At 40.3% G+C, this 27,468-nt stretch overlaps 1 protein-coding gene across 1 annotated transcript in view; it reads left to right on the top strand.

The window, feature by feature from the left end:
• The window catches only part of pla2g4ab (phospholipase A2, group IVAb (cytosolic, calcium-dependent)), a 50,350-nt gene extending 26,963 nt beyond the window's left edge, over window positions 1–23,387 (top strand). The window contains exons 7-18 of the mRNA XM_013135127.4: window positions 615–759; window positions 3,388–3,524; window positions 4,487–4,709; window positions 4,839–4,953; window positions 15,114–15,251; window positions 17,617–17,706; window positions 18,385–18,450; window positions 19,746–19,988; window positions 20,297–20,481; window positions 20,671–20,860; window positions 21,191–21,348; window positions 21,520–23,387. Coding sequence (XP_012990581.3) covers window positions 615–759; window positions 3,388–3,524; window positions 4,487–4,709; window positions 4,839–4,953; window positions 15,114–15,251; window positions 17,617–17,706; window positions 18,385–18,450; window positions 19,746–19,988; window positions 20,297–20,481; window positions 20,671–20,860; window positions 21,191–21,348; window positions 21,520–21,657 — 1,828 coding nt within the window. The 3' untranslated portion in view covers window positions 21,658–23,387. The remainder of the gene's footprint in view (window positions 1–614; window positions 760–3,387; window positions 3,525–4,486; window positions 4,710–4,838; window positions 4,954–15,113; window positions 15,252–17,616; window positions 17,707–18,384; window positions 18,451–19,745; window positions 19,989–20,296; window positions 20,482–20,670; window positions 20,861–21,190; window positions 21,349–21,519) is intronic.
• Window positions 23,388–27,468: the final 4,081 nt, after the last annotated feature.

The following is a 27,468-nucleotide window of genomic DNA, read 5'->3' as shown; positions in this document are numbered from 1 at the left end:
GACAGTTCCAAATGTCATAGGCCAGGTATTTCACATGGGTTGTATGGTGCAGGGAACACAGTTTTGAAAAAGTTGGATGGAGAGATGAGATTACAGGGAAGGAATTTTAAACTGGACCTCTTGGCATGATTCAGAGTTTGAATTGTTTCTATCTTAACAGTGAAAGCATTCTAAATAATAACTGTAAGTAGGATGTTTAAGATGAAAAAATTGGCACTTTGGGTTTTACTTCATAAAAAAATAACTCTTGCTTTGCAATCCCCAATTCTTTAAAATGTATTATTTAAGGATTTAAAGAAGGGGTAGGCTTGTAGATTTGAATTAAATGTCTTGGTACAGTGTAAAGGTCATTATGAAATGTACTTGGGACCAGTAGAGGAAATATAGCCACACCATAGCAGACAGAGGTAGCAGGACTATCCAATTAACCATATGATTGTAAGACTGGCGATTGTAAGCAAGTTGTTTTGATCTTCTTAGCTTATGGGTTTGATATTTTCTGTGGCTGTAGAATTATAATAATAATATAATGTATACATAATCAAATTTAACAATAATAATTTCCAGGCCTTTGTAGCTTTATAACCTTCTCTTATCTCTGGGTCTCCGTACAGTACGAACATGGATCTGCGATTCAGCCTGGCACTGTGTGACAAGGAGAAACTGTTCAGACAGGCTCGCAGAGAGAGGGTAATGCTGGGCATCAAGAAGCTGCTGGACATGGAGAAGCCTTGCTTCCTCCCAAGCACCCCTCAGGAGGTGAGCATGAACTGTGGACACTGGCTTGCAGAGCAACCAACTAAGTCATCTGTTTTGTTCAACATGTTAGACCTCACGTTTTATGGGTAATTGCTGGCTCAATGTGCCATAGAAGAATAACCAATGCAAAATTGCAGTGCAATATAATAAAGGAAATTGATAAAGGAACTGGCCTTAGTCAGAAGTATTACTGAGCGTAGGGGTCAAGTTTATAGACAAGAGCTGATATTAGCAAACCCATGTGTACATGCAAGATTACATGTAAACACACACACCTAATCACATTATAAACACACCAAACCACATTATAAACACATACACCAAACTAAATTAACACACGACTCGTTACTATCTATCAGATTGAGAAATTGACTTAAGAGGCAACTTCTGAGTTCGGCATTCATACTCTGATCTGATCTGAGTTTCTGTTGTGACTGGAATCCATCACCTCTCGCCTGTGTTATCACACAGATCAAACCTGATCATATCCATTATTGTTTTTGTATCACCAATTTTGTTTTATTCATACCCTTGAACCCTGAATTCTCTAGTGTTGTACATAGACATTTCACTCATTTTTTTTATTTAAAACACTAAAACTCAAAATACATTTTTGTAAGATGATATTGTTTTTTTTTTTATTGGAAGTTTTTGTAAGATTAAAAACTATGTTGCTTAAGTATTCAACCCCTGTGTTTTGGAATTTCCCAGTTTATATAGATTAAAGATACCATAACAAGTCATCTTACCATTGACCTCTACCTGTGATTCCATTGATCAGGGAAAATTAAGACCAAAGAGCATTATACAGAAGTTTGAGTAGTTAGAGAAAATTGACCGGGTCCTATGTGGAAAAATGGGGCTTTTCTATTTTTGGCAACAAACACCAGAGGGGAATTTTCCGTAAAAGTAGGATGGTCATGTAGAAAAATAAATCACTGTGAAATACGGTGTTTGGTATGGCGCTGGAGGAATGCTTTGGATAACTTCTCAGCTGGTCCAACAATAACTTTTTTATTTTACTTCCTGGCGCTTTGTACACAAACAAGGTTTCCAGGGCCTTTAGAAGGAAAACATCCCACAAAATCATATCAGAAAACCGAAAATGTACCATTAAAACAAATAATTCACGTAACCCTTAACCATAAAATCCGTCCTTACCCCAACCCCAAAAAACATAACTTTAACCCTGAATCTAAACCTAACCATAACTCCTAGCCCTATACTTAAACCCTGATGCCTAACCTCTAATTCCAGTTCCGAACCAGATTTGTCATTTTACTACATTTGTGACTATATCCCCTCCTCCTCTGCAGGTTTACTTAGATTGACCACAGTAAATATTATACAACACAGTTAAGAGAATACATAGGATTTGCCTGACCTGCGAACATGAACTCTGTTTGGTTGGACGTGCAGAGATGTGAACAGTGAGAGAGGCCACTGGGCCTCATTCACCTTTTCCTGCAGCTCACTCAGCTTTGTGTCCGTTCTCTGTTGGAAACAAAGGAACACGCTGAGAGTAAGCGTCAGTTAAGTTTCATCCTTTTGATGACTGAGAAAAGAGAGAAATGAAATTAACCAAGCAACAACAAAAAGCTTTTGCGGTATTTTGCTCACCACAAGGATGATGGATTTGCCAATAAGCATGCCGAGGGTAACTGAAGTTTTCTGTCAGTGCCAGGTGGCAAAAAAAAGTAATTGTTGGAGGAGCTGAGAAGTTATCAAAATCATTCCTCCAGTGCCATATCCAACACCGTATTTCATGACCTACAAAAATAGCTGACTGATCACAGAATCAAGATTTTGCCATTGCAGTCCCATGACATAAACCTAGTTTAAAATTTGTGAATGAGCTGAAGAGGTAAGGCCACAGTGAGGACTAAAGGATTTATTCAAAGTGATTCTGCATGTTTGAGTGGTTTCATAATCCTTGCATTTGGAGTGTTATCCAAATGCATTAAACATTATAGGTCCAGAATTAGTTCAGTTACTTTGTCGGTTTCGGTGCCAAAAATCATGACACACGTTTTTGAAAATAATTTAAAAAAATGTATAGGCTTTTTTTCAAATCTTTACCAAGAGGGCAATTCATTATGGAACTAGAACTGTAAATTATTATATGACAACTTGTTGCATTGTTTTTCTTAATTCTGTCCCTATATGTTGTCAACTACAAGTAACACCATTAAACTAAGTAATATCTGGAGTATGCGAATGAAGACGAAAAGGGCTGATTTGGATCCTGATTAGATAATCATCAACCACATAAGGCTGCTGTTTTCACAGTGCATTTCCACTTGGGCTAGTAGAACGTCACACAACGTGCACTGTTTCTCTAGCAATAAGTATTTTATTGTTGTGTCACAGTGAATTACAGTATTTGTTGTTTGCAGATATGATTGTGACAATATTTCAGAGAAGTAAATGAACTGTTAGTGAGGTCCAGGAAATACATTGAAGTAGAATGATGCAACTCAACCACTGTATGCTTACTGACTGAGGGAAGTAACATCAGGAAGTAGGGGTTACTGACATTTGAACTGTTATGAATGTAGCTGAGTTATATTTTGACAGGGTTTCTATTCCTTTTCTTTCTCTCCCATGTCTGCGGCTGTTTCTGTACAGGTGCCGGTAATAGCTATCGTGGGTTCAGGGGGAGGCTTTAGGGCCATGGTGGGCTTCTCTGGGGTAATGAAGGCCTTGTATGAGTCTGGGGTCCTGGACTGTGCCACTTACATTGCTGGTCTCTCTGGATCCACCTGGTCAGTCAACCAATTTGGTTATACCATACCTTCTGTCATCCTTCTTACCTTCCACTGCTCTTCTTCTACAGTATCTTCTACACTATATGGCCAAAAGTATATGGACACCCATACTAGTTATTGAGTTCCGGTGTTTCTGCCGCACCCATTGCTCACAGGTGCATAAAATCCAGCACATAGCCATGAAATCTCCATAGACAAATGGTGTTAGTACAAAGGGTCGTACAGAAGAGCTCAGTGACTTTATGGGTGTGGCAGATGCCAGGAGATCACTACCTACTGGAATGCATAGTACCTAATGTAAAGAGTGATAATGGTCTGCGGCTACGTTTCAGAATCTAGGCTAGGCCCTTTAGTTCTAGTGAAGGGTAATCTTGCTATAGGATACAAGGACATTTTGGACAATAAAGTGCTTCCAACTTTGTATGAACAGTTGGGGGAAGGCCCTTTCCTGTTCCATCATGACTGTGCCCCTATGCACAAAGCAGGGTCCATAAAGACATGGCTTGATTAGGTTGGTGCAGAGGAATTCGAGTGGCCTGCACAGAGCCCTGACCTCAATCCCACTGAACACCTTTGGGATGAATTGGAACGGCAATTGCGAGCCAGGCCTTCTCGTCCAACATTAGTGCCTGACCTCCCAAATGCTCTTTTGCCTGAATGGGCACAATTTCCCACAGAGATACTACAAAATATTGAGGAAAGCTCTCCCTGAAGAGTGGCTGCTGTTTTAGCTGCAAGGTGTGGGCCAACTCCATATTAATGCCCGTGGTTTTGGAATAGGATGTCCAACAAGGTGTGATGGTTGTGTGTCCACATACTTTTGGTCATATAGTGTATCAACCTCTTCATCAAAGTTTGCCCAGTGTTTTGAAGCACTTGTGTGCTTATGTGCTCTCGCTGTGGTTCTGCTACTTCCTTTCTTACTGCTGCGTATCTCTCCCACCCTCCATCCCTCCAAGGTACATGTCGACCCTGTTCTCCCACCCAGAGTTCCCTGCTAAGGGTCCTAAGGATATCAACGCAGAGCTTATGAAGAGTGTGAGCAGTAACCCTCTGAGACTGCTTTTGCCCCAGCACATCACCAATTACATCCATGCTCTGTGGAGCAAGAAGGCCAAAGGACAGCCTGTCACCTTCACAGATATATTCGGCATGCTTATTGGCGAGACCCTCATCCCTGCGGTGAGCGAAGTACCGCAACTGCCTTTTGTTGTTGCTTGGTTAATTACATTTCTCTGTTTTCTCTGTCAGTCATCAAATGGAGAAAACCCAACTGACACTCACTCTCAGCTGTTCCTTTGCTTTCATCAGAGAATGGACACAAAGCTGAGTGAGCTGCAGGAAAAGGTGAATGAGGCCCAGTGTCCTCTCCCACTGTTCACCTGTCTGCACGTCAAACCAAATGTGTCCGAGCTCATGTTCGCAGGTCAGTCGAATCACCTGTATGTATTCTTAACCGGGTTATACAGTATTTACTGTGATCAGTTTAAGTAGACCTGCAGATGAGGGGATATAGTCACAAATATAGTAAAAAGACAAATCCGGTGTGGGTTAGAATTAGAGGTTAGGCATTAGGGTTTGAATATAGGGCTAGAAGATATTAATTGGTTTTGATTTAGGTTTAAAGTTTTTGGGGTTGTGGTACGGATTGATTGTCTGGTTAGGGGTTACATGAAATATTTGTTTTAATGGTACAGTACAACATTTTTGGTCCTCACATTATAAAAAATCCTGGGTGTGTATGTGTGTTTGTGTCTGTAGTACAATGAGTAGATGCATTTATCCCTTTTGCATTATGAGTCACCAGAGATGATCAGATAGCCTCTCATTTACACAAATTCATGACCTCTACATTTCCGTGGACCATCACTTATTTACTAAACACGGATGTGCCGTAGCCTGATATTCAAATGATGCCTTGAGATATTAGACAGCCCTATACAGTCATTCATGAATTTAGACAGCCACAGTTCTGGTTATTTTTCCCTATATATTTTAAACAAATTCATAATCCCCCGTTTCAACCTAGAGCTAACATACATCCTTTGTATTTATAACATGTATCCTTTGATAACATTTCTAATCAGAGGATATATGTTAGATGCTGGGATGCTGTTGTGATGCAGTGTAAAATATAAAAATCATTCAATAATGTGCAAATCATTTATCTCTATATTCAATAGAAAATAGTACAAAGACAACATAAGAAATGTTGAAACTGATTTTTTTTACAAATTTTTCTTGAACAATATATGCCCACTTTGAATTTGATGAAAGCAACGTGTTTCAAAAAAGTTGGGACAGAGCCAACAAAAGACTGGAAAAGTTGATTGACAAGTAAGTTTCATTACATACTATACAAGGAATTTTTTCTGGCTGTTGGTGCCACAGTGGGGGGGTGGGGGCTCTAGTAAAAAACATTCCGGGGCATGTTCATGAGGCCTACTGCTATTGAAAAGAAACTGTTCTTGTGGCGGGAGGTTTTGGTCCTGATAGACCTTAGCCTTCTGCCCGAGGATAGAGCTCTGAATAGTTAGAGGGATCAGCCCCAATCATTGCCGCTCGCCTCTACGTCCTGAAAGTTTGTAGGTTATGTAGAGACGGCAGATTGCTGCCAATCACCCTCTCTGCAGAGCGGATTATGCACTGCAGCCTGCCCTTGTCTTTGACAGTGGCTGCAGAGTACCAGGCTGTGATAGAGGAGGTCCGGATGGACTCTATGATGTCGGTGTAGAAAGGCACCATCATAGTCTTTGTCAAGTTGACCCTTTTCAGCTACTGCTGCTGGAAGTACATCCTCTGCTGTGCTTTCTTTGTAAGAAAGGTGATGTTCAGCTCCCACTTGAGATCCTGGGCGATGGTGGTGCCCAGAATGCGAAAGTCCTCCACAGAATTGACTGGGGAGCGACACAGGGCCATGGGGGAAAGGGCAGCTGGGCTTCTCTTAAAGTCTATTACCATCTCCACTGTCTTCAGGGCGTTGAGCTCCAAGTTGTTCTGACTGCACCAGGGCACCAGATGCTTCATCTCCCACCTGTAGGCGGACTTGTCTCCATCAGAAATAAGTCTAATGAGGTTGGTGTCACCTGCAAACTTCATGAGTTTGACGGAGTGGTGACTGGAGGTGTAGCTGTTGATGTACAGGGAGAAGAGTAGCGGTGACAGGACACAGCATTGAGGGGAGCCGGTGTCATTGGTCAGGGGGTCAGACAGGTGCTTCCCCAACCACACGTGCTGCCCCCTGTTGGACAGGAAGGCTGTGATCCACCTGCATGTGGACTCTGGCACTTCTAGCTGGGATAGCTTGTCTTGGAGCAAAGCAGGAATTATGGTGTTGAATGTGGAACTGAAGTCCACAAACAGGATTCTGGCGTAGGTTGCAGGGGAGTCCAGTTGCTGGATGATGAATTGGCGAGCCATGTTGACCGTGTCGTCCACAGACCTGTTGGCTCTGTAGCCAAACTGCAGTGGGTCTAATGCTAAAAAACTAAACCTGGTGGAATATCACACAATTAATTAGGTCAATTGGCAACAGGTCAGTAACATAATTGGGTATTAAAATATAATTCCAGAGAGGATATGTCTTTCAGAAGTATGAGGAGGGGTTCAACACTGTGAAAGACTGCACGGTCAAATAATGCAACAATTTAAGAATAATGTTTCTCAATGTAAAATTGCCAAATAAAATGTAAAATTACAAAGAGTTTGGGGATCTCATCTGATGTACATAATATCATTAAATCATGTAAACAATATGACATAACGGTCAATGGAAACCAAAATCACCAACCGATTAAGGCTTGGACTCGCATTGAAAATCAATGTCTCTCATCTTCATCCGCTTATCAGGTATCGGGTCGCGGGGGCAGCAGCTCCAGAAGGGGGCCCCAAACTTCCCTTTCCCAAGCCACATGTGCCAGCTCTGACTGGGGGATCCTGAGGTGTTCCCAGGCCAGTGTCGAAATATAATCTCTCCACCTAGTCCTGGGCCTACCCTGAGGTCTCCTCCCAGCTGGATGTGCCTGGAACACCTCCCTAGGGAGACGTCCTGGGGGCATCCTTACCAGATGCCCGAACCACCTCAGCTGGCTCCTTTCGATGCAAAGGAGCAGCGGCTCTACTCCGAGTTGCTCACGGATGGCTGAGTTTCTCACCCTATCCCTAAGGGAGAAGCCTGCCACCCTTCTGAGAAAACCCATTTCAGCCACTTGTACTCGCAATCTTGTTCTTTCGGTCATGACCCAGCCTTCATGACCATAGGTGAGGATAGAAACGAAAATTGACCGGTATATCGAGAGCTTTGCCTTCCGGCTAAGTTCTCTTTTCATCACAATGGTGCGGTAAAGCGAATGCAATACCACCCCCGCTGCTCCAATTCTCCGGCCAATCTCCCGCTCCATTGTCCCCTCACTCGCAAACAAGACCCTGAGATACTTGAACTCCTTTACTTGGGGTAACGCCTCATTCCCTACCTCGGTTTCATGCTGAGAACCATGGCCTCAGATTTAGATGTGTTAATCCTCATCCCGACCGCTTCGCACTCGGTTGAAAATCAAAGAAAACAATTGAAATCACAGACTGAATTTCATCACGGCAACTCATAATGTGACTCAGTAGTGTGTATGGCCCCCACATGCTTATGCACTCCCGACATTGTCTGGGCATGCTCCTGATGAGACCGAGGATGGTGTCCTGGGGGATCTCCTCCCAGACCTGGATCAGGGCATAATTTAGCTCCTTGACAGTCTGTGGAGCTTTCTGACAGTTGGGTCACAAACATGCACACTAGTAGCCCGCTGGAGGTCATTTTGTAGGGCTCTGGCACTGCTCCTCCTGTTCCTCCTCACACAAAGGAGTAGATATTGGTCCTACTGCTGGGTTGATGCCCTTCTATGGCCCTGTCCAGCTCTCCTCGTTTAACGGCCCATCTCCTGGTATCTCCTCCATGCTCTTGAGACTGTACTGGGAGACACAGCAAACCTTCTTGTGACGGCATGTATGGATGTGCCATCCTGGAGGAGCTGGACTGCCTGTGCAAACTAAATGGGTTACAGGTACCGCCTCGTGCTGTCCGTAGTGACAAGGACACTAGTAAAACACGAAACTACAGAAGAATCAGTCAGGAAGGATAAGGAGAGAGCAATTGTGTGTGGCTAACACCTGCAAAACGTTCCCTTTTTGGGGGTTGAAAACGGTGTACCTGTTGTCACTTTCATTTGCACCAAAACAAGTAACACTGATTCACAATTGCTTATGCTTCCTATCTGGACAGATTGATGTCCCAGAAGTTTAATTGATTTGGTGTGATGATGTGATGAATACGTGTTCCCTTCATTTTTTTGAGCCGCCGCGGCCTTTTCTGGGCCTGAGCTCATTCAAAATGGAATGAGACAAAGTGAAAGTATGTCCTGTGGTCTGACAAATTACAATGTGAAATAATTTTTGGAAATCATGGAGGCCGCGTCCTCCGGACTAAAGAGGAGAGGGGCTATCCAGCTTCTTAACAGCGCACTAATCAAAAGCCAGCATCTGTGATTGTATGGGGGTGCATTAGTGCACATGGAATGGGTGACTTGTACATCTGTGAAGGCACCATTAATGCTGAACAATAAATACAGGTTTTGGAGAAACATATGCTGCCGTCCAGACACAGTCTTGGTGCTTATCTGGCCTGCCAGCAGTCCAGACCTGTCACCCATTGAAAACATTTCTTTCTGACTTCCAAAATGCTTTAAGAGTATTCTTAAAACAAGAAGTGATGCAACACAGTGCCGCCATCAAATTCAAAATGGGCATGTATTTTTCCAAAAACCGTAACATTTCTCAGTTTCAATGTTTTCTGTGTACTATTTTCAGTTAAATACAGGGATTAGTGATTTGCACATGATTGCATTCTGTCTTTATTAGCATTTTAAGCAGCATCCCAACTTTTGCTTTGTACAAAGATGACATGACATACTGTAGATATTATCCACATTCTGACAGTGCCTATACTTTTGGATGGGTAGGGACCTAGAAATTCAGCAATTTATGTTTGTGTAACCTTTTTTAATCTTGATAATATATGCTTTTGTTGTAAATGTTTAGTTTTCCTACCCTGGCTTACTGCATTGGATTTTGTGTCGGTTTACTTTGCAATCACATGATGCAGTTTTACAACTGAAACACTTTTGGTCCACCATCAGGTAGGCACAAGGATCATGTTTGTAAATGCACTGTGTTCACTGAAAGAGATGTTGCCATGCTGATTGCAGGACTGTCCACCAGAGCTGAAGCCAGAGAATTTAATACAAATTTTTCTAACTTAAGCCACCTCCAACTTCCTTTTAGTGAATTTGGCAGTATCTCCGTAACATCCTGGGAACAACCACCAAGACAGCTGATGGGAAAATAGGTTTGCACAACTGAAGAATTTCTTCACAATCTTAGGGAAGCTTATTTGCGTGCTTGTCGTCCACACCAGGGTCTTGACATTATTGCAGTTTGGTGTCGTAACCAGCTTCAGTAGCTACAGAGAAGTGTGCTCTTAAAAGGTGAAGGCTGGTTTTAACAGTACAGAGTAAACTGTATGATCAAGTCTTTGTTGTATGTGACATTTATATTTTTGTACATTGTTATTTACCATTAGCCAGCTCTGCAAATGTTACACTATCAAAATACTCTTGGTACTCAGCAAAGTATGAGGTTTTGCAGAGCAACTATCATCAATACTGTGACTATGCACATAATGTACTTCTAAAAAAGGTCTTACATATACAATCGATGATTACAATTAACTCTTGAAACCCTGTATTGCTGCTAGATCGGCCAACCAGTGTGTGGCAGTAATAAGGGATTTATTGGTGATACACACTTGGTCAAAAACAATATTGTTTCTATCTTCTCTAAGTTGAGGTCAGTTCTCTACTTGCTGTGCCACGTAAGTGCATTACCTTTTAAGACCACATTGTTCATCAACAAATTAAACTATTCAGATGACTAGTGGGTGAAATTAGTACAGGTGGAGACAGATCCAGATGGTCCTTCCGAGACAGGATACCTGATAGACCGGTCAATTACACCACTGGCCAGGACAGAATTAGAACAGATAAGAGACTTGTTTTAATATAATGTGGAAACACATGAACACCATCTGAATTTGACAAGATAAGGATAAAGAAAGCAGGGGAACTCCAGGTATAAATGTGGTTGTAATGACAGTTTGCAGGTCTCAACACACTCTACTGAAGGAAACTGGAGGTGAGAAGTCGCAAAGGATTTTGCCAAAAGTGGTATTAAAAAAAAAAGGATAATGTAGCTAACAATTTTTGGATAACAAGCATTTCTATTTTTGTAACCTATTCATTCAGCATTGGGCTTTATGGGTGGACTGTATTGTTCTATGGGAGTATAAAATAACGAGTCTTGAATTTAGTGACTCAAAATACTGCAAGGTGTGGCATTAAATGGATCAGCATTTTGGATGTTTGGTCTTGCAAATTAACACTTCTATCACATCCTGTCTATTCAATGGCAGTCAAATCATAGTACCAAATGAATTACCAGTTTAAATTAAGCAGTTACGGCCGTTTTATACCACAAGTCAGTGCTAGCGAGACAGCTCGGCTCCACTGTATGCTCACACGACTGTCCCCCAGCAATGTTGCAATGTACCATTTGGTTTGTTATGGTTATACAAATTATACAAAATACGAATAACTGAAACAGGAGGATCTGGCTCTTCTGCACTGGGAGGGTCCATCATCGTAGTCATCCTGTGGTTCACCACACTGGGCCAAGGCCCCTTCTGGGTTTGATGTTTACCATCGTGACAACTCCAGATTAACTATGTATATTTACCGATGCGTGGACTTGTGAGGCAGTCAATATATGTGAGCTTCAGTAAATCAGTATCAGTAGATTAACTCTAAACATTGGGATGTCTTAGATTAATGCGTGTCTTTTAGCTCCATGCCAAACTGATTATTATTGTAACACAATACATTCAGGGCCACTCCATAACTGGCATGTAGGAGGAGGTTCTTGGTTGCAAAAAACACATGGGATAGTGTTTGTGAGAGCTGAATGGTCAATAGATTAGAAGATTAAACCAATGCCTATCGACACTGGTATTTTTCACAGCCTTCTTATTGACTTATAATGGGCAAAGTCTGGGAATTAGATTACTATAGTTGCATTTTTTGTGCTGTATTATGATATGGAACTTCAACACTTTGAGGTGTAGTAGTACAATGTGGGATGACAATGTTATGGTCAAACTGGTCAAGTTTGCCCTTAGGTCCTGATGCCAAGTAGTATAATCGTTGATTAAGTTGTGTAATAAATCAGTTTGGTGGACATAACATAATTGGGTTGTCTGTAGGGGTTAACTTTGTCCGAAACAGACCTTCAGGGCAAACGGCTTTCTGTTAAGTTGACTGAACCGATGAGTGTTTGCTGAGTGTTAATATTCATGGCAATTTAATTTTTTTATGTTCCACTGTATTTTGCAGATCATTGGAGTGGCATACAGTACAATTAGCACGTTCATCTAAAAGATGGGTAGGCAGGACAACAACAGTGCTCAGAAGAAAGTACATCTTATTTTAATAAACTAGATGGTGTCTTTCAAAGGCTTTCACCCCCCATTGACCTTCCACATTTTATAAACAAAAAATGCAATAATGTCAAAGTAAAAAAATCTGATCAACAAATTGTTTAGAAGTGACAAATTCTAGCCAAGATTTGACATTAGTTTTTATTTAATTTTATTTACACTCCAATGAGGCACCCTGGCTGTTGCAGTATCCACAGTATATCTAAGCTTGGCTGTGGAAGATATTTTGGAATACAGGGAAAATTCATATTTCCCTGAGGCGGAAATGTATTGAGCTGAAAGTGGCTTTTTTCAGTGGGAGAGTGAACACATTACATCTCACACTAAACAAAAGTGCTACAATTGAATAAAATCTGGCCCCAATACAGAAAGTTTTGGAAATATTTGGACACTGACACATTTTTCATAATTTGGCTCTGTACACCTACACAATGGATTTGAAATGAAACAACTGAGATTAATTTGAGATGCAGACATTCAGTTTTAATTCAACAAAATTGTTGAGCAAAAATATTGCATGAAATGTTAAGGAATTGCAACCCCTTTATATACACAGCCCCCTTATTTCAGGGGCTGAAATGTAATTGGACAAATTAACATTATCATAAATATAATGTTAATTTATAATACTTTGTCGAGAATTCTTTGCAGGCAATGACTGCTTGGAGTCTGGAACATATGGACATCCCCAAACGCTGGGCTTCCTCCTTTGTGATGCTTTGCCAGGCCTTTACTGCAGCTGTCTTCGTTTGTTGTTTGTTTGTGAGTCTTTCTGCCTTAGGTTTTGTCTTCAAGTGATACATGCTCGATCGGGTTGAGATCAGGTGATTGACTGGGCCATAACAGAATATTCCCCTTCTTTGCCTTAAACTCCTTGGTTGCTTTAATAGTATGTTTTGGGTCATTGTCCCCTGCCCAATCAACACTGCCTCCACCTTGTTTTACAGATAATGTGGTATGCTTTGGATTATGAGCCGTTCCTAGCCTTCTCCATACATTTTTCACCCATCATTCGGGTACAGGTTGATCTTAGTTTCATCAGTCCAAACAGTGCTGTTCCAGAACTGGGCTGACTTTTTTAGATGTTTTTTGGCAGTGTAATCAGGCCTTTCTATTCTTGAGGATTATGAATGCTTTGCACTTTGTGGTGAACCCTCTGTATTAGCTTTCGTGAAGTCTTCTCTTCTTGGTTGACTTGGATAATGATATGCCTACCTCCGGGAGAGTGTTCTTCACTTGGCTGGATCATCCACCACTGTTGTCTTCCATGGATGTCCAGGCCTCAGAATGTACCAAACTGTTTATTTGGCCGCTCCTAATGTTCTTGCTATCTCTCTGATGGACCTTATTTTTGCCTGTTTCACTTGCATTGAGAGCTCCTTTGACCGCATGTTGTAGGTTCACATCAACAGCTTCCAAATGCGAATGCCACACGTGGAATCAACTCCTGACCCTTTACCTGCTTAACTGATGAAGAAATAACAAAGGAATAGCCCACACCTGTCCATGAAGCAGCTTTTAAGTCAATTGTCCAATTACTTTTGACAATTGTAAAAGAGGGGGCTTCTTATTAAAGAGCTGTGATTCCTAAACCCTTCCTCCAATTTGGATGTGAATACCTTTTCAAATTAAAGCTGAGAGACTGCACTTTAAGCCCGTATTCATTATTTAACTCTAACTTGAATATATATTGGTAACAGCCAAAATAACAAACCTTGTATCAGTGTCCAATCATTTCTGGACCTAACTGTATATCATTCTTATAGTGGTTAACTTAGTAAGAACACACTCTGTCAAAAATCATGGGAGAAAGAAGATTTATAAAAAGCACTCCAGCAGAGTTGTCTGATGTTACATGTTCAATTAATCTCCCTGTAAAGATGGTTGCTAGTGGTTATATATATTGATGGGCGTGTTTACCTAGCACAGATCACATTTCCACAAGAAACCCCATGCCAAATGATCAATGTGACCATTCCACATTTCTGAGTTTGGCAGAGTCTGATCTACAACACTAACTTGGTTTGAATTCTTATAGGCCTCCCTGACTTGAACACTTCTCATCCAGATACTCCATTATTTTTTTTGGATGGCCTGTTCTAATTCAGAGTTGTGCCTTATTCTCTCCACCCTACCAAAAGGGAGTGAAATCTTATGCAGTCCATAATTTTTTGTTTTATTTGTAAATAATTATGAACAATTTGTATTTCTTATTTTTCACTAGACCATTTTTGTGTCAAAAAATCCTGATTTAAATTCAAAGTTCCAGGGGGTATGTGAATAATTTTGAGAGCTATTGTATGTGCTAGAAGGAAGACAAAACATGAGGAAACAAAACAAGTCAGTCAGTGTAAATTCCCCTACTCGTATCTCTGGTGTGAGAAGGAAATACTTTGTCTTCCTGAGAAAGCCAAAAATAATACCATAATCTGCAATTCCTTAATGCAGGGCCAAGATTAGGCTGGAAGGTGATAGTGTTCTGTTGCTTGGAGGAACTCTGATGTATTTGATCACCATGTACATTGTGTTGTGCCTTGCAGTATGTGTGGCTGATGTTTTTTCACTAAGCAACCAGGTAGTTTTCCCCTTCAGCACCTATTATCATAAATAAATGTAATAATGACTGATGCTTGTACTGTTCACTTTTAATGTAAGCCTGGGTTATCCTCTTTTCATAACATTTACACCCCAATGATTCTTAGTAAACCTATCCCACATTTGCTCCTCAAGTAAACTGGAACTGTTTGGCATCCCAAACATGGGTTGGTTGGTGAACACAAACTGTCTGACTATATCTTTTATTTATTGTGTTGTTGTTATTATTGTCAGTTATATTGAAATCTGTTTTACTCACAATTCAATATGTTGCTGCTATTTGTACAATTTTCATTTTGAACTTATTTTACTGCAGATTGAAATGGGCCCACACAATTTCCCAAATATGCTCTGTTAATGACAGCTTAATCACATTTAACTATTTGTTTTGACAGACTGGGTGGAGTTCAGCCCTTATGAGATTGGAATGGCAAAGTATGGAACGTTCATGACCCCTGACCTTTTTGGAAGCAAGTTCTTCATGGGAACTGCTGTAAAGAAGTATGACGAGAACCCACTACATTTCCTTATGGGTAATTACACAAACATATATATACATATACAACACAATATCTTTGGCACTTCCTCATAGCATATCTGAAAAGATTACTCCCATGATTAGCTATCTCACAACCTGTATTCATACACAGTGGTTAAATAACCATTTGGCCTAGCTAAAAGACCGGCTACTCCGGCTGCGTTTACACCTTATGACAAAATAGCTGATCTGCAACTAAATTACAATTAGGCTGTCTGTGTAAATGTTGACTTTTGGTGGTAATATCTTATCAATGAAAATTGCAGTTCTTAATTAACACCAGCGGTGGCCAAATGTTTAGGCTTGAGGGCTAAATTGGGATTTTGATATTCAAAGGAAGGCTCTTTATTTAGTATTGTAATACATGACTTGAGGGCCAGAAAACGTCAGTTATTAAAACATTCATAGGTCTGTAATAATGTTTTTCTTTTCAATCTTACTGTCTAATGTCTATAAACATTTGTCCATCTTTTCTTTTTATTGGCCACCCTGAGATATGGCTTTTTTTATGCAACTCTGCCTAGAAGGCCAGCATCCTGGAGTTGCCTCGTCACTATTGATGTTGAAACTGGTGTTTTGCATGTACTATTTGTATAGCTCCCTTCCACTGAATTTGCTACTTTTCTTGCAATAACTTAAATCTTATTCTTGCAATCATTTTGGCTATGTACACCATCACAATGGATTTGATATGAAACAACTGAGATGCCGTTGAAGTACAGACTTTCAGCTTTAATTCAAGGGGTTAAACAATTGTATTGTATGAAACGTTAAGGAATTGCAACCTTTTTCATACACAATCCCCTTATTGCAGGGGCTCAAACGTAATTGGACAAATTAACGCTATCATAAATAAAATCCTTTGCAGGCAATGACTGCTTGAAATCTGGAATGTATGGACTTCACCAAAAGTAGGGTTTCCTCCTTTGTGATGCTTTGCCTGGCCTTTACGGCAGCAGTCTTCAGTTTTTGTTTGTTTGTGGGTCTTTCAGCCTTAAGTTTTGACTTGAGCAAGTGAAATGCATTCTCGATTGGGTTAAGATCAGGTGATTCACTCGGCCATTGCAGAATATTAAACTTTTTTGCTTTCACAGTATGTTTTGGGTCATTGTCTACCTGTAAAGTGAAGCGCCGTCCAATTAACTTTGCTGAATTTGGCTGAATCTGTGCAGGAAATATATAATATACTTCAGAATTAATCTGGCTGCTTCTGTCTTCTGTCACATCATAAATAAACATTAGTCACCCAGTGCCATTGGAAGCCCTGCATGCCATGCCCTCACACTGCCTTCAGTGTTTTACAGATCATGTGGTATGCTTTAGGTCATGAGCTATTACAAGCCTTCCATACGTTTGTCCTCCCATCATTCTTAGTTTCATCTGTCCAAAGAATTCTGTTCCAGAACTGGGCTTGCTTTTTTAGATGTTTTTTGGCAATGTCTAATCTGGCCTTTCTATTCTTGAGATTTATGAATGGTTTGCACCTTGTGGTGAACCCTCTGTATTGGCACTTGTGAAGTCTTCTCTTTATGGTAGACTTGGATAATGATATGCCTACCTCCTGAAGAGTGTTCTTCACTTGTTGTGAAGGGGTTTTTCTTTACCATAGAAAGGATCCTATGATCATCCACCACTATTGTCTTCCATGAACATCCAAGCCTTTTTGTAATTAACAGTCCTAATGTTCCTGCTATCTCTCTGATGGAATTTTTTTTGCAGCCTAAGGATGGCCTGTTTCACTTGCTTTGAAAGCTCCTTTGTCTGCATGTTGTGGGTTCACAGCAACAGCTTCCAAATGCGAATGCCACTTGTGGAATAAACTCCAGACCTTTTACCTGCTTAATTGATGAAGAAATAATGATGGAATAGCCCACACCGGTCCATGAAACAGCTTTTAAGTCAATTGCCCAATTACTTTTGGTCCCTTGAAAAAGAGGGGGCTACATATTAAAGAGCTGTGATTCCTAAACCCTTCCTCCAATGTGGATGTGAATGCCCTCAAATTAAAGCTGAGAGACTGCACTTTAAGCCCATATTCATACCTTACTATAAAAAACTGTAACTTGAGTGTATTTTGCAAAACAGACAAAATAACAAAATGTCCAATGGTTTCCAGAACTAACTGTACATGTAGTTTTCATGATCTTTGGTTTTCATGCAATTGTATTTCTCTATATTGTGACTGTCTTTTCCAGCTTTTTTTTTTTTTTTTTTATCAGATATTGTTGTAGGGAGAATTCTCATAACCAAAGGTGCCGGGTTCAGTCCTAACTAGCTCTCGTATGGATCATATTGAATTCCTGCTCATAAGTGATTATTAAATTGATGTTGATTTTCATGGATTGGTTTTCTTTCTCCAGGGGTGTGGGGAAGTGCCTTTTCCATCTTATTCAACAGAGTTATAGGGGTCAAAGACACAGTTGGGGGAAGTACCATGGAGGAGGAGCTTGGTAACTACAAACACATCTTCCTTAGCACTCCAATATTAACACTGAACCCTCTGCGTTAACCATGACCTAAATGTCGCCAATTAAGTTGTGTGTGTGTGTCAACTATCTTTTGTCTCTCTTCATTTGTTTGTTCTCCAACATTCGTAATGTTGATTCATGACCAAGAGTCCCGAATTAATCTGTTGAATGTTGAAAAACAAATGTATTTATATTTCAGAACATAGATTTGTTTCTTCAGGATTTCTCCCTTTTTTTCTTTGAACAATTTTACCTCAATTATAGTTAAGATTTTACCCACAATATGGGTAAGTCGCTAAAATTACATACATTAATTTGTATGGTGTTGTTCCAAAATACAAAAATTAATTGACACAATGGAATTCCAATCACACACGGAATGCAAATTGGCCTGGCTGTATTGGTAATTAAATTATTAGTCAAACAATACAATCACATTGTTTATAAATAAAAATAGAAACCCACAGTTACTTACTAAAAACACATTTTTAATGTAATGTAACTATAAAACTGACTCAACATCAAAAGCCATAATTAACATAGTATTTCCTGTACATGGTTTCTAACAGGGTATTGAAATGTAACTGGATAGCCTCACAAGTGAATAATTAGATGAGTGACAGTGTGATTAAAATAATATATCCTTGTCTTTTACCACAGAAAATATAAAACCTCAACAAATCGTGGGTGAGGACAGTCTGGACAATGATGAGGAACCTCAAAAAGGTGATACATATAATATCCTTGATGCATAATGTTAACGGGACATTAACAAAACCCTGAAAAAAGAGAATGGTTTTACTGTGATACAAGTTTCTTTTGGACACATTTGTCAAACTTTCCTGACAAGGCATTTTTCATACCTACATGTTTTTATACCTTTATGTAATACAATTTTCTGATATGTTGTCATGCATAATGCTTATAAATAAGGAGATTAGTATATCAGAGATTTGATTAGAGAATTGTATGTATTGCCTAAGGTTCTGTCAGTGTTTCCTTATTCTTTCCAAGTGCATCTACAGTACAATGTCTTTCTCTTTGTGGTTTTCAGATTTGAGGGTATTTCAGCAAACCTTGTTGAACCTGTTTAGGGCCAAGAATATGTGGGTGGTTAGCCAATAACCTCTGTGGTGATGAATCTCTGTTCATGTATGAGAGTGAGATAAAGAGAAACATTTATGCCTTTATGCAAGTTTATACAAGTATTCATGTTTTATGGACTGATTGATCAATTGGCCCTTGAGTGGATTTGTGCCATGCCATTTCGGGCCTATCAAGGATATAAAGGCCTGCATCCCATGAGGCCATTCTTTATCTACACTGAGTGCACAATTATTAGGCAAATCGTATTCCACAATATTTATTTTATTGTTGAACAACCACAATGCTCTCAGTCAATTCAAAATTAGTTTTGATCTTTCTCAAGGGAAAACAAGTGTGCACAATTATTAGGAAACAATTAGTGTGCAGAATTATAGGCAACTAAATTACAAAAATAATTTCTCCAACTCTCTTGTTTATTCTCAATTTTTTGAGTAAGTGTAACAAATAACAGAAAATGAAAATTAAATAACACTTCTGGCCTTTCAAAAATATTCAGTGACTGATATAGACACCCTGCCATGAGTCTTCCATCCATGCAGTCTGTTAGTTTCTTGATCTGTTCACAATCAACTTTTGATGAAACAGCAACCACAGTCTCCCAAATGTTGTTCAAATAGGTGTATTTTCTTCCCTGACTGTAAATCTCACATCTGAGAAGGATCAAAAAGTTCTCAATAGGATTTAAATCCGGTAAGGAAGGGGGCCAGGTCATTATTCAGGCATCTATGAGGCTTGAAAATTATTTAAGCCTCAAACCTGAAAATGATTAAATCCAATGAGCATTCAAGTTTAAATGGTTTGGAGTTAGAAAAAGGGCATAGAAATAATAATACGATCAGAATACTCACTTGCCTAATAATTGTGCACACAGTGTACATATCTTATTTTCTGTTTTCTTAATCTCCTCTCTCCAGGGGGCAGTGAGAACCCAGATGATGAATACCAACGTACTGCAGAAAAGAGCTGGGTCCAGCGAATGATCACCTCCCTCTTTAGTGACTCCGCCCTGTTCAACACGCGAGAGGGGCGGGCCGGGAAGGTCCATAACTTCATGCTAGGCCTCAACCTCAACACCAACTTGCCATTCTCCTCATTTGGAGATTTAATGTACCAGAACTCGTGTGCCTCTGTAGAGGATGAAGTGGACGCTGTCACAGGTCAGATGTCAAATCTGGAGATCCAAGAGAATGAGTGTGATTTAATCATTTATTGTTTGCCTGATGGTAATACATGGGACAGGCTGTAGTTCAGTTGCCTTTGGTCACACAATGTTCTGTAAATGTCCTAGATGGTTGACAGCAGAAGGAATTATTTACAAAATTTTAAATGAGAAATTCTCAATAAAAGCAGAATTTCTCAGTTATTGAATGACCATCACAAACACCCACCCACACACCTTCCGTTACACATGTCTACAGGAACACATAATATATTTATTTTGCATTGTGTTCCATAACATTCTCAGACCCAGATGAATTTGCTGGTATCTATGAGCCACTGGACGTGAAGAGTAAGAAAATCCACATAGTGGACAGTGGTCTGACCTATAACCTCCCGTACCCCCTCATCTTGCGGCCGCAACGTGGCGTTGACCTCATCATCTCCTTCGACTTCTCGGCCCGCCCCAGTGACTCCAGCCCACCATTCAAGGTCAGCCGTCAATTGTGATGCCAAGTGCTTCCTGGTTTTAAAACGATCATGGTTCATTTTAGCAACGATGGATATAGGTCTGTATTGTAGGATAAAGGATACAGTAGTTTTACTCATTTTAATTATTTTTATGCATTAGATTTTTTTTCATAAGTAAAACAAGTGGCAAACTTTCATTCTTGTAAATAGGAGCTGCTGCTAGCTGAAAAGTGGGCCCGAATGAACAAGCTGCCTTTCCCTAAGATCGACCCAAAAGTGTTTGACCGTGAGGGCCTGAAAGAGTGCTATGTCTTCAAGCCGAAAAAGGGGGAACGAAATTGTCCCACTGTCATCCATTTTGTCCTGGTTAACATCAACTTCAGGATGTTCAAAGCCCCTGGTAAGTTATGTAATTTCAGAGACTGGTCTCCGAAATGGTCTATATAATATTATATACTATCAAATATTTGAAATTTTATTCAGGGTATAAATGAAAGGGCAAGTCGATAGCTGGTATATCAGGCACACAATTTCTTCCTAGTGGATGAGAAATTGCTAGAAATCCTGTACTGAAACTGAAATTGTTAAAACGGGATGAGAATACTTATGGAGCTTAGGCTAGTCCTCGCTGTCACTTTCACACAAGGAAAGACATTACTGACCAGTTATTAGCTGGTCATAGTTACCATCACCCTAAATTACATATCATCCCTTTGTGGTGTGTTTGAAGGAGTGCCTCGTGAGACAGAAAAGGAGAAGGAGATGGCTGACTTTGACATATTTGATGACCCTGAGACGCCATATTCTACGTTTAACTTCCATTACTCTAACCAGGCCTTTACACAGCTCCACGACCTCATGGAGTTCAATACACTCAACAACATTGAGGTACATTTAATGTTCGACCACAGCATCACCACTGGTTACTGCACACCCATTTCTAAATATGTCAGACAATTTTTCCTGGAGTATTAAAGTTTGGTCAATTATCCATCACTAACTAAGGATCCTATGGTAACTCTTTAATCCATTCAACCTCCTCCACCCTCCTCTCTACAGGTGATAAAGGAGGCAATCAAGGAGAGCATCATGTACAGGAAGGAGAATCCCTCACGCTGCTCAGTGTCCCTTTCACTCAACGAGATCCAGAACAAAATGTTTCTGAAGCGGGAGACACGGGGGAAAGCCCGGAAGTGAGAACTGGGAATGCTGGGAGAAGCACAGTCAACCAATCCAACAAGACTTTGCAGATGGCCATACATTGGTGTTGATATTTTTCTATTATTTTTATAAGATAAATTACATTTTGCATTTGCAAAACTTATTTTTTACATCTAATATGAATGAAGAAGGTTTGGTGTAAACCTGAAGTGATTGAATAACCTTGACAGAGACAATGATCCCTAACATTTAGTGGTATAAAACCTTCAGAGGTCTTATTATAGCAGTAAACTAACATTCCTGTGCCTTCCATTTTATGTGACTCATGTATATACTGTGTGTTTTTATGTAGTGGGGTTTTCCTACAGGACAGTTGTAAACAGTTGATTTAAAACGTGATCTCACGGAAACCATAAAAGTGGGGGGTGTTCTTAAACCATCTATTTGTGTTTGTTGATGTGAAATACTAAAACGCCAACCAGTGCACCTCTCTCCATACCTTAAACATCTCCGTTTTTTATGATGGGAATGTCTTAAAATCAAACCCACTGTTGTAAATAACAAAACTCGACACAATAGAAATGGCCTCTGTCTTTCTTTGTTTTTTTTGTACCTCTATTACATTTGAGTGTTTATTTTCCTGAGTGTGTTATTTCAGGCTTCCTCTTAGATACACTGTATTACTTTTTACCCAGTAATTTCCTTCCACCAGGACCCCTCCACATTGACTGCTTGAAAGGAGTCAATACATTTAACCTGATTTCAGACTTAACCAAACCCCATCCCTGCCTTTCAGAAATGGTGGGGTGGGTGTAACCCTGGCAAGATGTGGAGCGATGGTAACGTCACTACCTCTTGGCTTCACTTCATGGCTGTTGTTGACACAGTGGAATTTTACACACTACACTGCAGTGTCTGAAAAGAAGAATCTGACACTACTGGTAGACGTAGGGGATTCCAGCTAACTGTGGAATTTTACAAAGGACAGAATGCCCTGCTTGTCAAACAGTGGCCTGAGTAGGCTCAAGTTTCAACCTAGTTTTTAAACACTTTGACATGTACGTCTGTTCCCTGAGGGAGGAAACGAGGTACAACACTGTATGGGTTTTCATTTCAAGTGTTTGTGTGCCGGACAGCTTTTGTCTAGGCCCTTTTATCAGTGATTGGTCGACTTTAGTAGTGATGTGATTTTATTCCTTGTTAAAAAAGATTGTACCCGATTCACTGATTCAACGTGAACGCTGATTATTGGGTCAAAATCACTGTTTGATGTGTCCAAATAAAAAACAGTTTATGGAACTTTCATGAAAACAATCACCAGTAACTGCATTCCTTTTCGAATTTTGATTTAATATGGTGAATAGAAATTAAGACATAACATCTTGCTAGTTATATTCCTGAACAAATGATGTTGTTTTAATAATTTATTCTTTAAAGTAAAACCGTTTGCATCAGTTATCTTTTTTCTGGCCAGCTTTCCAAGCGAGTCTATTTCCTGGACCTAACTAAACGCCAGTCACGGCACTAAACCAGGGCTATAGCCATGTCACAAATCTGTGTATCCCCAGTTAAGCCCCCAAAAGTATTTTTTAATGTTTAAATACAAATGTGTAAAAGTTAATAAACAGCCCTCCTACATATTGGTCAAGTTCCCCGTCGGCACCAGGAGAGAAAAAATTGCCTTGTCTGGATTTGTATTACGCTGCGTGTGTGCTTGAACAAGAAGGTGTGTACTGTTCTGCTCAGTGCAATAAAGAGCGAAGATTACGGAGAGGTCAGGCTGCTATTTATTTCACCTGGATGTTAGGGTGTGGTTGTATTAGGTGTTTGTGGATATTGGGACAGAGGCACCAAAAGACTGGAAAAGTTGTATAATGCTAAAAAATTTAACTTGCTGGAATATCACACAAATTACTTCAACTGGCAACAGGTCAGTAACATGACTGGGTATTAAAAAATAATTCCAGAGAGGATGGGTCTGTCAGAAGTGAGGATGGGGAGGGGTTCACCACTCTGTGAAAGACTGCAGAGGCAAATAGTGCAACCATTTTTAAATAACATTTATAAAAGTAAAATTGCAAAGAGTTTGGGTATCTCACCATCTCATGTACATAATATCATTAAAGGTTTGTGAGAATCCGAAAACTAATATTGGATGACTGTGATATTCGGGCCCTCCGGCAGAACTGCATTAAAAACAGACACAATTCTGTAGTGGAAACTACTGCATGGGCTATCAGTGGTTTTCCAAGATCAGGTCTTGTTTTCTGAACTCAGCCACACTACAAGCCGGTGTATCAAACAATGCACATAGCAGTCTCTTATGGTTAGGGGACCGTCAGTAAATTACGGGCAAACCTTTTACAAGAGAAGAACAGTAAACTGCACTACATCAACAAGGATTTAAGATGGCACATAGAACACATGAAATCAGATGATTGTAATCACCTTATTACACACCTAGTATATTCAACTATTTATTTTAGTTTTTGCTTAACAATGCTGTTTTGACCAAAAATAGAACATTGATTATTGGCAAATATAGATTATTATTGACAATTACCTCTTGTCCACTCTGTAGGGCAAGAGCCTGCAAGACATAAATCACGCAGTCGGGTCTATTGAGTGCCTTGGCTGCCAAGAAAGTAAAAAACTTAAAAAAGTCCCAACCCACAATAGTGTGCAACATGGTTTCAGCGTCATCAAGGTCACATGATAATGTCCAAAGTGCTGTCCTACTACTTTTTATAGCATTCAGAGTCCTTGCAGCTTCAACACTCAATCAGTTACCAGGTGACGTCAGTTAAGTCTGTGAGGGTTCAGGGCTTAGGGTTTTGGGGGGACATTGGCATTGGGCCAATGTTTCTAGTGGCCGGGGAAGTGAATCTTAAGGTTAAAACGTAATAGCACTGGAATGCAACAATACGTTTTGCTAATCAATATAACCTTTCAGATAGCCCACCACCATTTTTTATAGAAATATATGGAGGTTAAAATGTTTTTGGGGGATCGTAAATATGTCATGCAATATCAAAGAGATATTTCTTTACCTGAAAGCAAGAAAGCTAGCTACAAATTTCTTGTAGACACTCAGAGAAGACTAAGATCTGTCATTTGTAATACAAATAAAAATGAATTATAATGTAATTCAACAATTGACCGAAAGGACAAGATCCCGGATACAGGCGGCCGAAATGGAGCATTTCTCCGCAGGGGTGGCTGGGCGATCCCTTAGAGATAGGGTGAGAAGCTCAGTCACCCGGGAGGAGCTCAGAGTAGAGCCCCTGCTCCTCCACATCGAGAGGGGTCAGCTGATGTGGCTTGGGCATCTGTTTCGGATGCCTCCGGAACGCCTTCCTGGGAAGGTGTTCCGGTCCCATCCCACCGGGCGGAGACCCCGGGGAAGACCTAGGACACGCTGGAGGGACTATGTCTCCCGGCTGGCCTGGGAACGCCTTGGTGTCCCCCCGGAAGAGCTGGAGGAAGTGTCTGGGGAGAGGGAAGTCTGGGCATCCCTGCTTAGAGCTGCTGCCCCCGCGACCCGGCCCCGGATAAGCGGAAGAAGATGGTGGTGATGGTAATTCAACAAATTAGAAAGTTGGCCAATAATTGCACAACTGTTGGGGGTTACTTAATATGGGGGTTCCTGAATATTAAGTTACGCCCACTGAATATTAACTTACACCCACTGATGTTCGCCATTGGTCACTTAAAATGGGGGTTCCTGAATATTAAGTTACGCCCACTGATGTTCGCCATTGGTCAGTTTGGGTACATCCTGGTTTGACACACGGTTCGGCGCTAGGTATCATGTATGTGTATGACGTCATTAAGTTGAGTGTACTAATGGAGGAAGAAGAGTTAACTAACGTTACAACTTTATCTCAGTCATGTGATTTCATTCAGTATCTTTTGTCAAGATATAACACTAGGTTCAATACCATTTTACTGTATTGTTTTAGGATAAAAATTGTTTGATAACATACAACTGAAATATATTAATTTGAAGACTGAAGTGTCTCTAAAAATAGTTTTAAATGTTTTGGTTACATAAAAAAATGAGACACTGGTGGTTTAGAAAGCTGCTCAGTACAGTTATGATAAACATATTATATATATGTTGGGATCATTGTCATGCTGAAAGACCCAGCCACGTTTCATCTTCAATGCCCTTGCTGATGGAAGCAAGGAAGCAATATCTCACGATACATGGCCCCATTCATTCTTTCCTTTACACGGATCCGTCGTCCTGGTCCTTTTGCAGAAAGATATATCCAGAAAATCACATTGTAGGATTTTTTATGAATTTATTGGTAAATTATTCTGTAAAAAAAGTATTTGGTCACCTACAAAAAAGCTATATTTCTGGCTCACACAGACCTGTAACTTCTTCTTTAAGAGGCTCCTCTGTCCTCCACTCGTTACCTGTATTAATTGCACTTGTTTGAACTTGTTATCAGTATAAAAGACACCTGTCCACAACCTCAAACAGTCACACTCCAAAGTCCACTATGGCCAAGACCAAAGAGCTGTCAAAGGACACCAGAAACAAAACTGTAGACCTGCACCAGGCTGGGAGGACTGAATCTTCAATAGGTAAGCAGCTTGGTGTGAAGAAATCAACTGTGGGAGCAATTATAAGAAAATGGAAGTCATACAAGACCACTGATAATCTCCTTCGATCTGGGGCTCCATGTAAGATCTCACCACGTGGGGTCAGAATGATCACAAGAAAGATGAGCAAAAATCCCAGAACCACACAGGGGGACCTAGTGAATGACCTGCAGAGAGCTGGGACCAAAGTAACAAAGGCTACCATCAGTAACACACTACGCCGCCAGGGACTCAAATCCTGCAGTGCCAGACGTGTCCCCCTGCTTAAGCAAGTACATGTCCAGGCCTGTCTGAGGTTTGCTAGAGAGCATTTGGATGATCCAGAAGAGGTTTGGGAGAATTTCATATGGTCAGATGAAACCAAAATAAGACTTTTTGGTAAAAACTCAACTTGTGTTTGGAGGAGAAAGAATGCTGAGTTGCATCCAAAGAACACCATACCTACTGTGAAGCATGGGGGTGGAAACATCATGCTTTGGGGCTGTTTTTCAACAAAGGGACCAGGACGACTGATCCGTGTAAAGGAAAAAAATGAATGGGGCCATGTATCGTGAGATATTGAGTGAAAACCTCCTTCCATCAGCAAGGGCATTGAAGATGAAACGTGGCTGGGTCTTTCAGCATGACAATGATCCCAAACACAGCCCCAAAACATCACTGCTCTAGAAGAGATCTGCATGGAGGAATGGGCTAAAATACCAGCAACAGTGTGTGAAAACCTTGTGAAGACTTACAGAAAACATTTGATCTCTGTCATTGCCAACAAAGGGTATATAACAAAGTATTGAGATTAACTTTTGTTATTAACCAAATATGTATTTTCCACCATAATTTACCAATAAATTCATTAAAAATCCTACAATGTGATTTTCGGGATTTCTGGATTCTCATTTTGTCTCTCATAGTTGAAGTGTACCTATGATGAAAATTACAGGCCTCTCTTATATTTTTAAGTGGGAGAACTTGCATAATTGGTGGCTGACTAAATAAATTTTTTCCCCACTGTATGTAAAACAGTAGAGGCCATCATTAGGAGGTTGATGGTTGAGAATGTTGCTTACTGCAGTTACAATATAGTTGATCAGAGCTCTACATGTTACAAAGTGAAACAGGCCTCCCTTTTGCATAGGTTTATACAGGATAACCATTTATGCAATTTCCATAGATTCAACATATTACACATATGTGAATATGCTGTTGTAAGGTACATTGTGTGGCGGACCTTCAGTGTCA

Source organism: Esox lucius, chromosome 8, assembly GCF_011004845.1.
Source record: "Esox lucius isolate fEsoLuc1 chromosome 8, fEsoLuc1.pri, whole genome shotgun sequence".
Taxonomy (NCBI): domain Eukaryota; kingdom Metazoa; phylum Chordata; class Actinopteri; order Esociformes; family Esocidae; genus Esox; species Esox lucius.
This window is presented reverse-complemented; position numbering and strand designations above follow the sequence as displayed.